At 43.8% G+C, this 11974-nt stretch overlaps 1 protein-coding gene across 1 annotated transcript in view; it reads right to left on the reverse strand.

Annotated features, from left to right (window-relative positions):
• YPEL2 (yippee like 2) overlaps window positions 1-11974 on the reverse strand; it is a 42920-nt gene that overhangs the window by 5716 nt on the left and 25230 nt on the right. Inside the window, exons 2-3 of the mRNA XM_029928202.1 lie at window positions 4271-4314; window positions 3158-3266 (exon numbers count right to left, since the gene is read on the reverse strand). Coding sequence (XP_029784062.1) covers window positions 3158-3266; window positions 4271-4314 — 153 coding nt within the window. The remainder of the gene's footprint in view (window positions 1-3157; window positions 3267-4270; window positions 4315-11974) is intronic.

Genomic DNA, 11974 nt, shown 5'->3' on the forward strand with positions numbered 1-11974 from the left:
TTATCTTGCTGTTTCTATGTCAGGTGTGTTAAGTCTGTTTTTCCTTCACTGCCTTTCTCTGAAGAGAAAGGAGCCGCAAGAACTCCAGGCTGAAGAACCCAGCAGCCCTCAAGCCCCACCCAGCTGTCAGGTTTCTGGAAGAAAAACTCAATATAAACCACCTGGCCAATTACCATCCTAAATTTACAGCACTGTGGGCGGGCTCTCAGGCCAGTAAGCTCCACAGGGGCAGGGGGTGGGGGGGAGCCCTGCATAGGTATAGGTTCAAAGGGATATTTCCTTCATAGGCATAGATGAATAAAAACTTCTTGATGTATTATCCGAAAAACACTGGTCATCACGGTCATTATGGCTATGCTCAATGAGCAGAGGCGACGGACATCCCCTGCTGTTCTGAGTCTTCCAAATTAGTAACTAGCTAAACCCTACTGCCCACAGGTTCTGGGCAGCATGTGTATGAACTGTATCTTCTGTCCTAGACCTCTGGGGATTTGGGTTTCAGAGAGAAAGCTCAGACTTGAGTCTCTTGTTGAGAGAGGAATCATTCCACAAAGTAGAGAGGGGAAAGGGCCTGAGAGGGAATGTGCAAACACATCACACACATGCAAGAGCTGTGGGCTCAGCAGTAATATCCCTGACACTTCATTGTTCCTCAGCTCTGTGTGTGTGTGTGTGTGTGTGTGTGTGTGTGTGTGTGTGTGTGTGTTGTGTAACGTGCACACAACAGAGGAATGTGGTTTGAGAATAAAACCATGGTAGCATGTTCAGGGTGGAGGAAGGTAAAAAAAAATCTAGGAAAGTAAGAATATGACAACAACCAAAAAAGCCCCCCCAAAATTTAATAGCCTCCAAGCCATAGGACACTTCCAAACATCATAACTGGACTCCAGGGAACAGAGCACTAGATCCGAAGTCTACAGAAACCCCCAGACCGAACCCCATTTCTGCTTCCTGACACCAGATGCATCACTTAACTACCTGGGTTTATGCCTGTGAACTTCCCATTTATAAAAGTGGGATAAGTGAAAGTACTTCACAGGATTACTGTGAGGGTGAGAAGAAATAATGGAATGGAAGCTTGGAGCACTGGCCTGGGACATGAGAGATAATAAATATTTGGGGAGATGGATGTTTCTCTGTATGGTCCTGTGAATGTCACTATACCTGTCAATCTGTTTTATCTGTTAATCCTAGGTTTCCTCTCTAATATGATGACTGCAAACACCCCTGAGGGCAAGGATTAGATCTCATTTTCTTTTGTATCCAACACAAAGGCTTTGAATAAACCTTTGTCAAAGAAGTGAATCATTTTATGTGAAGTAAAGAGCAAAACCAGCCAACTCAGATTTATCTTCCATCTCTAATCCTGCACATCTTGAATGGAATAAGATAACCAAGAGGTTGGGAAAACAGAAGGGCAAAACATTTCTAGATCATCGGAACCAGAACTATGGCCCCCAGAGCAGCCAGAGGGGGCCCAGTGGCCATGCAGGGGGAACAGAATAGCCAAAGCCAGTTTTTCTCACAAGGAGCAATCAAGGCCACAACCATAGGGGTCTGTGACTGTCTAGCCGTTATGAAACATGCCGTCTAGGATCTTTCTTCCTAATTCTGAACATTTCAAGGGAGATATGAAAGACGCAGTCTAGGGGCGCCTGGGTGGCTCAGTCAGGTCTGTGTCTGACTCTTCATTTTGGCTCAGGTCATGATCTCACAGTTCGTGAGATCAAGCCCTGAGTCAGGCTCTGCACTGACAGTGTGGAGCCTGCTTGAGATTTTCTCCCTCTCCCTCTCTCTCTCTACCCCTCCCCTGCGCATGCTCTCTTTCTCTCCCTCCCTCCCTCTCTCTCTCTCTCTCTCTCTCTCAATAAATAAACTTTAAAAACACTTTTTAAGAAGTAAATAGACTTTATATTTTTACTGGAGTTTTAGGTTCACAGCACAAAGGAGAAGGCAAGGAGGCTTTCCCTGTGTTCCTGGCTCCACCTAAGGCACAGCCTGTCCCAAAGCCCCACGGCCTGCAAGTGCAGTCTGCAGGAGGTTCTGACCACCCCTGCAGGCTCTTCCAAAGCTAACTAGTGTCTGACTGCTGGTCACAGGAGCCAGCCCCACACTGACCCCGTGCAACTGACAGGACAGGGAATTCGTGGCATTTTACATGGAATAAATCATCCTCCCAGAGACAGGAACACTCATTTTTCAATATCCCCACAATGACAGTGCATAAAAAGGCAGATGAAAATATTTGCCAATAATAAAAACATCTGCCGATAATAATAACAAGTTTATTTTCATTGAACATCTATACCTCCTCTCACCCTAGTGAAGCACTCAATCTAGGTACCAACAAAATGTTAAAAATATTTGTTGAGTGGTACCTGGGTGGCTCGGTCAGTTGAGCATCTTCTGATTTCGGCTCGGGTCAAGATCTCATGGTTCAAGAGTTCGAGCCCTGTATCAGGTGCACTGTCAGCTGAGTGCCTGCTTCAAATCATCTGTCCCTCCCACCCATACATGCCCTTCCCAACTTGTGCTCGGTCTCTCGCTCCCTCTCTCTCTCTGTCAAAAATAAATAAACATTTTAAAATATGCTAATTGACTTAAACAGCAAAGGAACGAATGTCTAGTAGGGAGAGTCCAGCCATGACTATATTTGACAGTGGACATTAATTACCATGTTTGATGATACCTAGCATAGAGCCTAGGACCTGAGAGATGTTCTGGGGACATTTACTGGAGCAAAAAGCATGGGCTCAACAGTCAGACTCCTGGACACCTATATCCCAGTTTGGCCATGTAACGGCTAAGTAACATTGGATATACCATTAACCTCTGTGAGCCTCAGTTTTCTCATCCATATATTATTATTATTCTTAATTAAACTCAAAAGCAGGTGCATGTGTGTCTGTCTGTCTGTGTTATCTGTCTGCCTCAGGAGCAGGTGCGAAGGAATGAGTAGGTGAAGGGGACGGATCAGAGAACAGGGAAGAATGAGTAGTAGACAAGAGTGTGCCAGGAGATGCTCTTTGGGCCCTGTTTCCTGTCCTGGACTAAGATGATCCCACAAGGCCTAGGAAGACAGTGGGAGGAATCAGTCCTCTAGCATGGGGCTCCCGGTTCTTCCCTCTCACCGCCAACCAGACTCCTCAGGACTTACATATTTCCAGCCCAGAGTGGTTTTGCAGTTTTCACAGTAAATGTCTGCAACTGCGTGCAGTCCCGTGAGCAACACTCGCTCTTCTGCAGGCCCGCAGCCCACATTAACTCTGTGCCAAGGGACAGAGAGAACAGGTAGTTAGTCACACATTCATCATCAGTCGTTCAAGCTGAGCTTGCAGTAAAAATAAATAAATAACTGAGTGCGGTTGCCTCAAGGGAAGCCAACACCAAGAAGGGCACCCTTTCTGACTGAGAGTGGTAACAACCCCGAAAAGGTAACCACATGAAACATCACCATTGAAATGATTTTGCAAGTTCTGCAAGTTCTGATTCACTGAGTCTATGAAAAATAGTCTTCATGGTTGAGACTTGCTTGGAATGTTTCTAACTAATGCATCTAATCTTGTGGCCCAAGGGGACAAACAGACAGCCACACTGTGAAGACCAGAGCGCTGAGCACAGGTCCTCAGCTCAGAGCTTACTGAGGACTGGATGCAGTCAAAGACAGCAAGCGTGACATCAGCGCCGTCTTGTCCGGATTACAAGGATGTGTAAGCCCCGTATCACCCCAAGCTGAACACGCTAGCTTTCCATTCTCACCGTTCGTCGTGCTTGTGTGAGCTTCGCCTTCCTTTCCTAAGTAAGGAGCTACGAATGCTGTGCCTAGCAAGGACGGAGGTCCCTACAGGCTGCAGTCGGGGAGACTCTTCACTCAGGGGGCCTTTCCCCTAGCCCGAGCTCCTGCAGCTGACATGGTGTCTGTGCTCAACCTCCCCACTTCCCCAATAACTCATTGTAGGCCTGGTTGTGCAGTCTCCATGATGAGGCTCTCAGAATCACTTCACCTTCTTCTCTGCGAGATTACAGCCCTCTCATCCTCTGATGTGTTTACTATGGGTAGTAAATGTATACTTTTCAGCCAAAGTTGCTGCCCCTCCCCCCAAAAATCCACAAAGATAACTGGCTTCCAGTTGTGGAGAGTAACGTTCCACAGGACTTTTATTGTGGCAGAGAGGGCAGGGTCCATTGTTGAATTATCACTGAGGGTTGCTTTTCCCCCACCCTGCAAAATGTGCACCAAACAATGGATGTACCATTCAGAGACACTCACACTGAGTTAAAGAGGTATGCTCGTCCTTGACTTCCTTGGAACGACTGAAATACAAGAAAACAAATCGATGGTTAGATATCCATTTCACCCACCCATTTGAGAAACCGACCCAAATCACAACAATCATGACCTTCCAAGATTAACACAGCAAAAAAAGAGCACTGAGCCATTTAATAGTCCAGCTGGCAGATGGCATGGGGGAGGACGAGAGGGCAGAATAAACAGAGCTAAGAGTTTGGGCCAGCTCACGCTTGGACTGTTTTCACAGCCCAGGTGAGAAGATACAAAAACCAAACTCCACAATAGAATCGAAAACTTCTTCCCTCCTGACACCATCTGTTTTACTAATACCCCCAAGATAATCCGCATTGGCCTTTCTTGGACCCACTTGATTCCGGGCATCTGTGCTGGCCACCGCTTTCCTCTGAGTTGGCTAGGGAAGTAGGTGTGAACACTTTTGCTTGCCCTCTTGGTCTAACCCTGCAGCAGACGGCAAAGAATCCCCAAAGCAAGAAAGAATAAACCACTAAACCCATACTCCTCACTCCTGGGAGATCCTAACTGCCATGACAGTTACAATCCTCCTAAATTCCTTCTGAGGTGTAAGCAATTTGAGCTCTAGATCACAGGAATGCTCACCAAGTAAATTCTAGCTTAAATATGAGCTGCTTTCTTCTGACTGAAGGGTGGTGGGGAACAGGAGAAACATGAGCCAGAACTTGCCATGCCATTTGGCATCAACTTCCATTAACACAGGCCCTATCCGTGTTTTCCTCCTCTGGTTACACTGCACTGTCTGGCTGACATGAGCCATCCGTGTTCTGAATTGCCGCCTGCATTTTTAATGTGTTCTGACAATCGTACTCTGAATCAAACATCCCAGTCTTCCCCGAAAACCACTCTAAAAATAAACAAATAAGGGACTCTCTCATGACCTCTACTACTCAGTGGCTGGAGAAATCCGGCGCTGACCGGTTAGCAGATGACCAGAGGGTAGGAGAGAACCAGACAGGACACAGATCACTGCACACCAGACAAGCCATTGTCAGAAATGCAGGACTTTAGGGATCTGTGCTGCCAGCCAGAAAGAAAGGCAAAATTTTTCACTTGGGGAAAAACTGCCTGTGGGGCAGCTGTATTGCTGGTTGCCCAACAGAAAAATGCACCAGAAGCCTTTGCTCCCAGGTGTAGCTTCAAGAAGCAGGCCAATGTTCCCCAGCTGCTGCTCAGACCCAAACTAGCTCTCTTTCCTTTGGGTCTGAAACATTCATGAGGAACAAAAGAGCTCCCATACTGGAACTGAGCATGGAAATGAGTGTCCCAGCCTCGAAACCTGGAGGTCTGTACCACGTGTTTGGAAGAGACGTGTCCCTGTGACACAGACTATGGATTTGCACAACCTGGTAGATCAACCTTGGAGCACTAGGCACCCAAGAACTGCCTAGGTAGCAAAAGCCTCTTGATCTGGCCCCACCAACCTCTGCGGTCTCTTCTCTTGCTAGAGTGTCTGTCCTTTGCTCCAGTCAGGCTGAACCACGTGCGGTTCCTGGAATTTTGTGTTTCACCAACTTTGCCCACGATACTCCTTCAGATGGGGAGGCTCTGCCACCTGACAGTGCTGGGCCTGGGCTCAGCTTCCTCTCTTTCATAAGGCTTTCCCTGACCTACCCTGGAAGAAGCATGTATTGGCGCCCATTTCTGGATACCTCTCATTCCTTGTCTGTTCCTCTTTCTTAGCACTTAACATACTGGATCTAACTTATCTGTTTATTTTCTAACTCCTTCACTAGATGGTGAGCTGCCTGAAGGTACAGGCCATGTCTTCTTTTCTCTCTCTCTCTCTCTCTCTCTCTCTCTCTGAACTCCCAACATGTAGCACATGTAACTGACATACTGTAGGCATTTATTATTTATCTCACAGGCAAATTGCTTCTATTTTCCTTTTTTTCTTTCAAAGGCTTTATTGATATATAACTGACAAAATAAACTGTGTATATTTATTTTATTTTTTAAATTAATGTTTATTTATTTTTGAGAGACAGAGACAAAGTGTGAGCAGGGGAGGGGCAGAGAGAGGGAGACACAGTCTGAAGAAGGCTCCAGCCTCTGAGCTGTCAGCATAGAGCCCGACATGGGGCTCAAAGTCACGATCTGCGAGATCATGACCTGAGCTAAAGTTGGACGCTTATCCAACTGAGCCACCCAGGTGCCCCTAAACTATACATATTTAATATGTACTATTTGTATCTACCTGTGAAAACATCACCGCAATCAAGATTATGGACTCTTTCACACCCAAAATTTCCTCTTGTTCCTCTTCCTCTTATATAGCCTTTCCCTCCCTTCCTCACCCCTTTCTCCACTCATCCACAGGCAGCCACTGCTGTCACTACAGTTTGTATTTTCTGTTTTCTTATAAATGAAATCACACCATCTGTAGGATTTTTGTCTGGCTTCTCTCATGCAGCATAATTCTTTTAAGACTGATCCACGATGGTGCATTTTATCAAAAGCTCACTCCCTTTTTATTGCTAAGTTATTCCATTCTCTGGATTTACCAAGTTCCTTTATATTTGGGTTGAGTTTGATAAGGGATTTGGACTAGTCCACGTCGAAGTCCCCTTCCAGCTCCAAAATTATACTGTCTTATGATTCCATGGTTCTACATTATGGATAATTGGGACTGTCATCCTCTAAGAAACATTTGTTGTGAACTTCAAGTTCAGTGCTTAGAAAAATGAGGCTATGGGAAAACAAATGCTAGAGGAAAGCAGGCAGGAAAATGACAACAGAAAGCAACGCAGTTCTACTATTTGTAACCGAACAAGGCATTTATTTCTAAAAGAAATACAGATTATCTACTCTATCCAGGTACAGTTAGGAATGCAGGGAGAGAGGCAGCATTGTAAGACTTTCCAGGGTAGTGGTATTCCAAGAACATACACAAGACAATCAGGGTAGGGAAGAAACACTAAATTTTTAAACTCTTTTTATCTCTAAAAAAAAGTTTCACTAAACAATTATAGAGATTGCCACTGGGATCCTCCCTTGGCTAGTACGTGCCCTGTGTGTACAGGAATCCACAAGGAGGTGTGGGGCTCTCACTGAATGTGTGTGTGGCACGGACAGCGGTACCCTTCAGCCTGTGCTTTTAGAATATTGTAAATACTACTGTTTCTGTCTAATAGGATGACGATAATGAGACTAACCTTGTAAAAACAGGATATTTAAACAGTAGGATCCTTGCAATTTTTTGTTAATAGGACAGAACACCACAAAGAGTTTCACGCTTACATCAAAGTACTTAAAAATGTAAAGATAAGTTAGACATTTTTCTTTTGCAAAAAGATGAGCATTCCAAACTGGCCTTTGCAGTAAAAAGTGGCTGACGGTAGTATGATACTCTGCAATATTTTCCAAAGAATAAATTCACTAAATTTGCCCCTTCAAAGTAAAGGTGGTATTTTAACAGGGAATGTTGTGCTATGGAGAGAACTGGTATCTAACAATATTATTTAATATGATCTCTGTAGTTTAGAATTGATAGGACTATACAAAAAATTGGTTCAAAACAAATGATACTGAAAAGAAAATGCATGTGGAGATCTTTGTTTTAGAAAAGATTTCTTAGATGCTACCCCAGAAACAATTTATAAAAGAAAAAGACTGCTAAATTGAACTTCATCAAAATTTTTAACTTTTACTCTGAAAAACAGTCAAAAGAGAAAAGTTAAGCCATAATCTTGGAGAAAAGATCTAGAAATCACATATATGACAAAGCGTTTGTATCTGAAATATATAAAGAACTCTCAAAACTCAAAAATAAGAAACAAAAAATCCAATTTTTAAAATGAGCAAAGGAAGGCACGCCTGGGTGGCTCAGTTGGTTAAGTGTCCCACTTTGGCTCACGTCATGATCTCACGGTTAGTGAGTTCAAGCACTTTGCTGGCAGCTCAGAGCCTGGAGCCTGCTTCAGATCCTGTGTCTCCCTCACTCTCTGCCCCTCCCCCATTCTCTCTCTCTCTCTCTCTCTCTCTCTCTCTCTCTCTCTTTCAAGAGTGAATAAATGTTTAAAAAAATTTTTTTTAATGCACAAAAGATCCTCTCTGCTTCTCTCCATGCAACAGACACTGGTTTCTTCTGGTACCGTGCCAGCCACATCCCTGAGACAGGATGGTGAAGGTTGGAGTAAACAGATTTGGCTGTTTTGGGTACCTGATCACCAGGGCTGCTTTTAACTCTGGGAAAGTGCATAGTGTTGCCATCAATGACCCCTTCACTGACCTCAACTACATAGTCTACATGTTCCAGTATGATTCCACCCATGGCAAATTCCCTGGCACAGTCAAAGCTGAGAACAGGAAACTTGTCATGTAAAGCCCATCTCCATCTTTTAGAAGCAAGACCCTGCCAGTATCAAATAGGGTGATGCTGGTGCTGAGTGTTGTGGAGTCCACTGGGGTCTTCACCGCCATGGAGAAGGCTGATGTCAAGAGGGTCATCATCTCTGCTCCTTTTGCTGATGCCCCATGTCTGATGGGGGTGAACTATGACAAGTATGACAACTCCCTCAACCTTGTCAGCACTGCCCCTTGTACTGCCAAAGGCTTGGTCCCACTGGCCAAGGTCATCCACGACAACTATGGCATTGTGGAGGGATTCATGACCAGTCCATGCCATCACTGCCACACAGAAGACCATGGACAGCCCCTCTGGGAAGCAGTGGCATCGTGGACAAAGTGCTGCCCAGAACATCATCTTTGCTTCCAATGGAGTTGCCAAGGCTATAGGCAAGGTCATCCCTAAGCTAAATGAGAAGCTCACTGGCATGGACATCCTATCCCCACTTGTAACATGTCAACCATGGTTGGGACCTGCTGCCTGGAGAAAGCTGCCAAATATGATAACATCAAGAAGGTGCTAAAGCAGGCATCAGAGGGCCCCCTCAAGGGTCTCATGAAACTTTAACAGTGACATCCACCCTTCCATCTTTGATGTTGGGCCTGGCATGCCCTTAATGACCACTGTGTCAAACTCATTCCCTGGTATGACAATGAATTTGGCTATAGCGACCAGGTGGTAGGCCTATGGTCCACAAGGCCTCCAAGGAGTAAAAGCCTCCTGGACCACCAGGCCCAGGGAGGGCAAGAAGAAGAGAAAGGTTCTCAGCTGTTGTGGAGTCCTTGCCCCAACTCATCCCCTAACACACTGGAAATCTCAGGACCTCTACAGTTTCCATCCCAGACCCTCTGAAAAGGGGGAGGTGCTTGGGGAGCCCTGCTTCATCATGTACCATCAATAAAGTATACTGTACCCAGCCAAAAACCAAAACGTTAAACAAATAAAATATAAAATGAGCAAAAGATCTGAACAGACCTCGCCAAAAATAAACAGATGGTAAACAGTCACATGAAAAGATACTCAGTATCATTAGTCATGGGGGAAAGTGCAAATTAAAAACACAATGAGAAATCACCACATACCTATCAGAATGGTTAAATCTTTTTAAGCTGACAAAAACAAGGGCTGTCAAGAATGTGTAGCAACCGGAATTCTTTCATACACTGCAAAACAGCATAGCCACTTTGGACAAGAGCTTGGTCATTTCATTTACCCAAGTTAAATGAAAATCTATGTTCATATAAAAACCTGCAAGAGAATGTTTTCAGAACAGCTTTATTCAAAATGGTCCACGGGGTGCCTGGGTGGCTCAGTTGGTTAAGCACCCAACTTTGGCTCAGGTCATGATCCTGTGGTTTGTGGGTTCAAGCCCTGCATCAGGCTCTGTGCTGACAGCTCAGAGCCTGGAGCTTGCTTCAGATGCTGTGTCTCTCCCTCTCTCTCTGCCTCTCCCAAGCTCATGCTCTGTCTCTCTCTGACTCTCAATATAAACATTTAAAAAACATTTTTAATTAAAAAATAAGTAAAATTTAAATAATAGTCCCAAACTGGAAACAACCTAAATGTCTCTCAGTCAGTGAACGGATAAACTGATATCTCCCATTTAATAGTAGTCTGTAATAAAAGGGGGACGACCTGTTGACACACTTAACAACATATGGATGAATCTGAAATGTATCAAGCTAAGACTGGTGGCCGCCACAAAGGTGAAAGTTTCACTACAAGGAGTAACATGGGAGGTGGAATTGTGGTCTTCATTGTGGGAGTCACAAGACCATTGTTTGTCAAAATTCATAATATTGTATACCGAAGAGTGGATTTTACTTTGTAAAATTTAAAAAACATTTTTTTTGATCCAATAAGTATTTAAAAATAAGCAATCTCTGAAATCTCACATCTGTACACTGTATTTCTATATTTGTACAATTAGGAATTATAAACAATTTCCTAATACTCTACTTAAAAGTATTCGAAACAAAGTCTCAGAGGGGTTTGAAGCCTTGTTAAAAAAAACATTTTTCTGGGGCGCCTGGGTGGCCCAGTTGGTTAAGCGTCCGGCTTCGGCTCAGGTCGTGATCTCTCAGTTCGTGAATTCGAGCCCCGCGTCGGGCTCTGTGCTGACAGCTAGTTCAGAGACCGGAGCCTGCTTCAGATTCTGTGTCTCCCTCTCTCTCTGGCCCTCCCCTGCTTGTGCTGTCTCTCAAAAATAAGTTAAAAAAAATAATGATAAAGAACACTTTTCTGAAAGTTTGCAAGAGCAAGTGTGAAGTTCAGCAAATACCTTTGTGTAATTGGGTAAATGGGATGGATTGTGGGAATCCTGATTTTCATAAGCACAAACATGCTATTTGAATCGACCTTCCTTTGCAAGAACTTTTTGGCAAGGCAATTTGTTAAACCAAAGCACTGAAATATGCTCTCATTAGGACATAGTTTAGGATTACTGTGATTGACAGTAATTTCTTTTTTAAAAATGCATTATCACATACCTTCAATAAGTAAGATTTGAAAATATATTTGTAATTGTTTTTTTTCTTTTAAATTGTATTAATTAAAAATGTCTTTTTTTAATGTTTTTATTTATTTTTGATACAGAGAGAGACAGAGCATGAGAGGGGGAGGGGCAGAGAGAGAAGGAGACACAGAACTGGAAGCAGGCTCCAGGCTCTGAGCTAGCGGTCAGCACAGAGCCTGACGCGGGGCTCGAACCCACAAATGTGAGATCTGACCTGAGCCAAAGTCGGAGGCTTAACCGACTGAGCCACCCGGGCACCCCTAAAATGTCTTTGAATAATGTTTCTAATGTATATATTACATAGCAGTACATGATACCACTTATAAGCTAAGTATCCATATATTAGGAGTATAAACTCAAAGCATTTTACTAATAACAGTAGATGATATTTTAAAGTTTGGGGCACCTGGGTAGGCAGGACTTTGAGTAGATAATGAAAGAAAATGCAAAATGCTTATTGATTTATGCTGTGGTTTCATCTTAGCTTGGGCAAAGCATGCAGTATTTAATACATAGTAGCAGAATATTTACTATTGAAGCTTGAAAAGATGGGAGTTCTTTGTGTGCAATCTTTCATTTATGCATGTGAGAGGGTTTTCTTTTTTTAATATTTTTACATTGTAGTACTTGTTTTCCTTGTTGGGGTGTTTGCTTATTTAATACATTCCGTCAAGGACAGAAATTACATGCTGGGGTTTATTTCCCCTAGGGAGTGTGTCTTAGGTTTTTCCCTTATTATTTTCTTTACTTTTTTTTTCCCCCCTCTTCTTTTTTTGGTGGTGGGGGT

Source organism: Suricata suricatta, chromosome 17 (genome assembly GCF_006229205.1).
Source record: "Suricata suricatta isolate VVHF042 chromosome 17, meerkat_22Aug2017_6uvM2_HiC, whole genome shotgun sequence".
NCBI lineage: Eukaryota > Metazoa > Chordata > Mammalia > Carnivora > Herpestidae > Suricata > Suricata suricatta.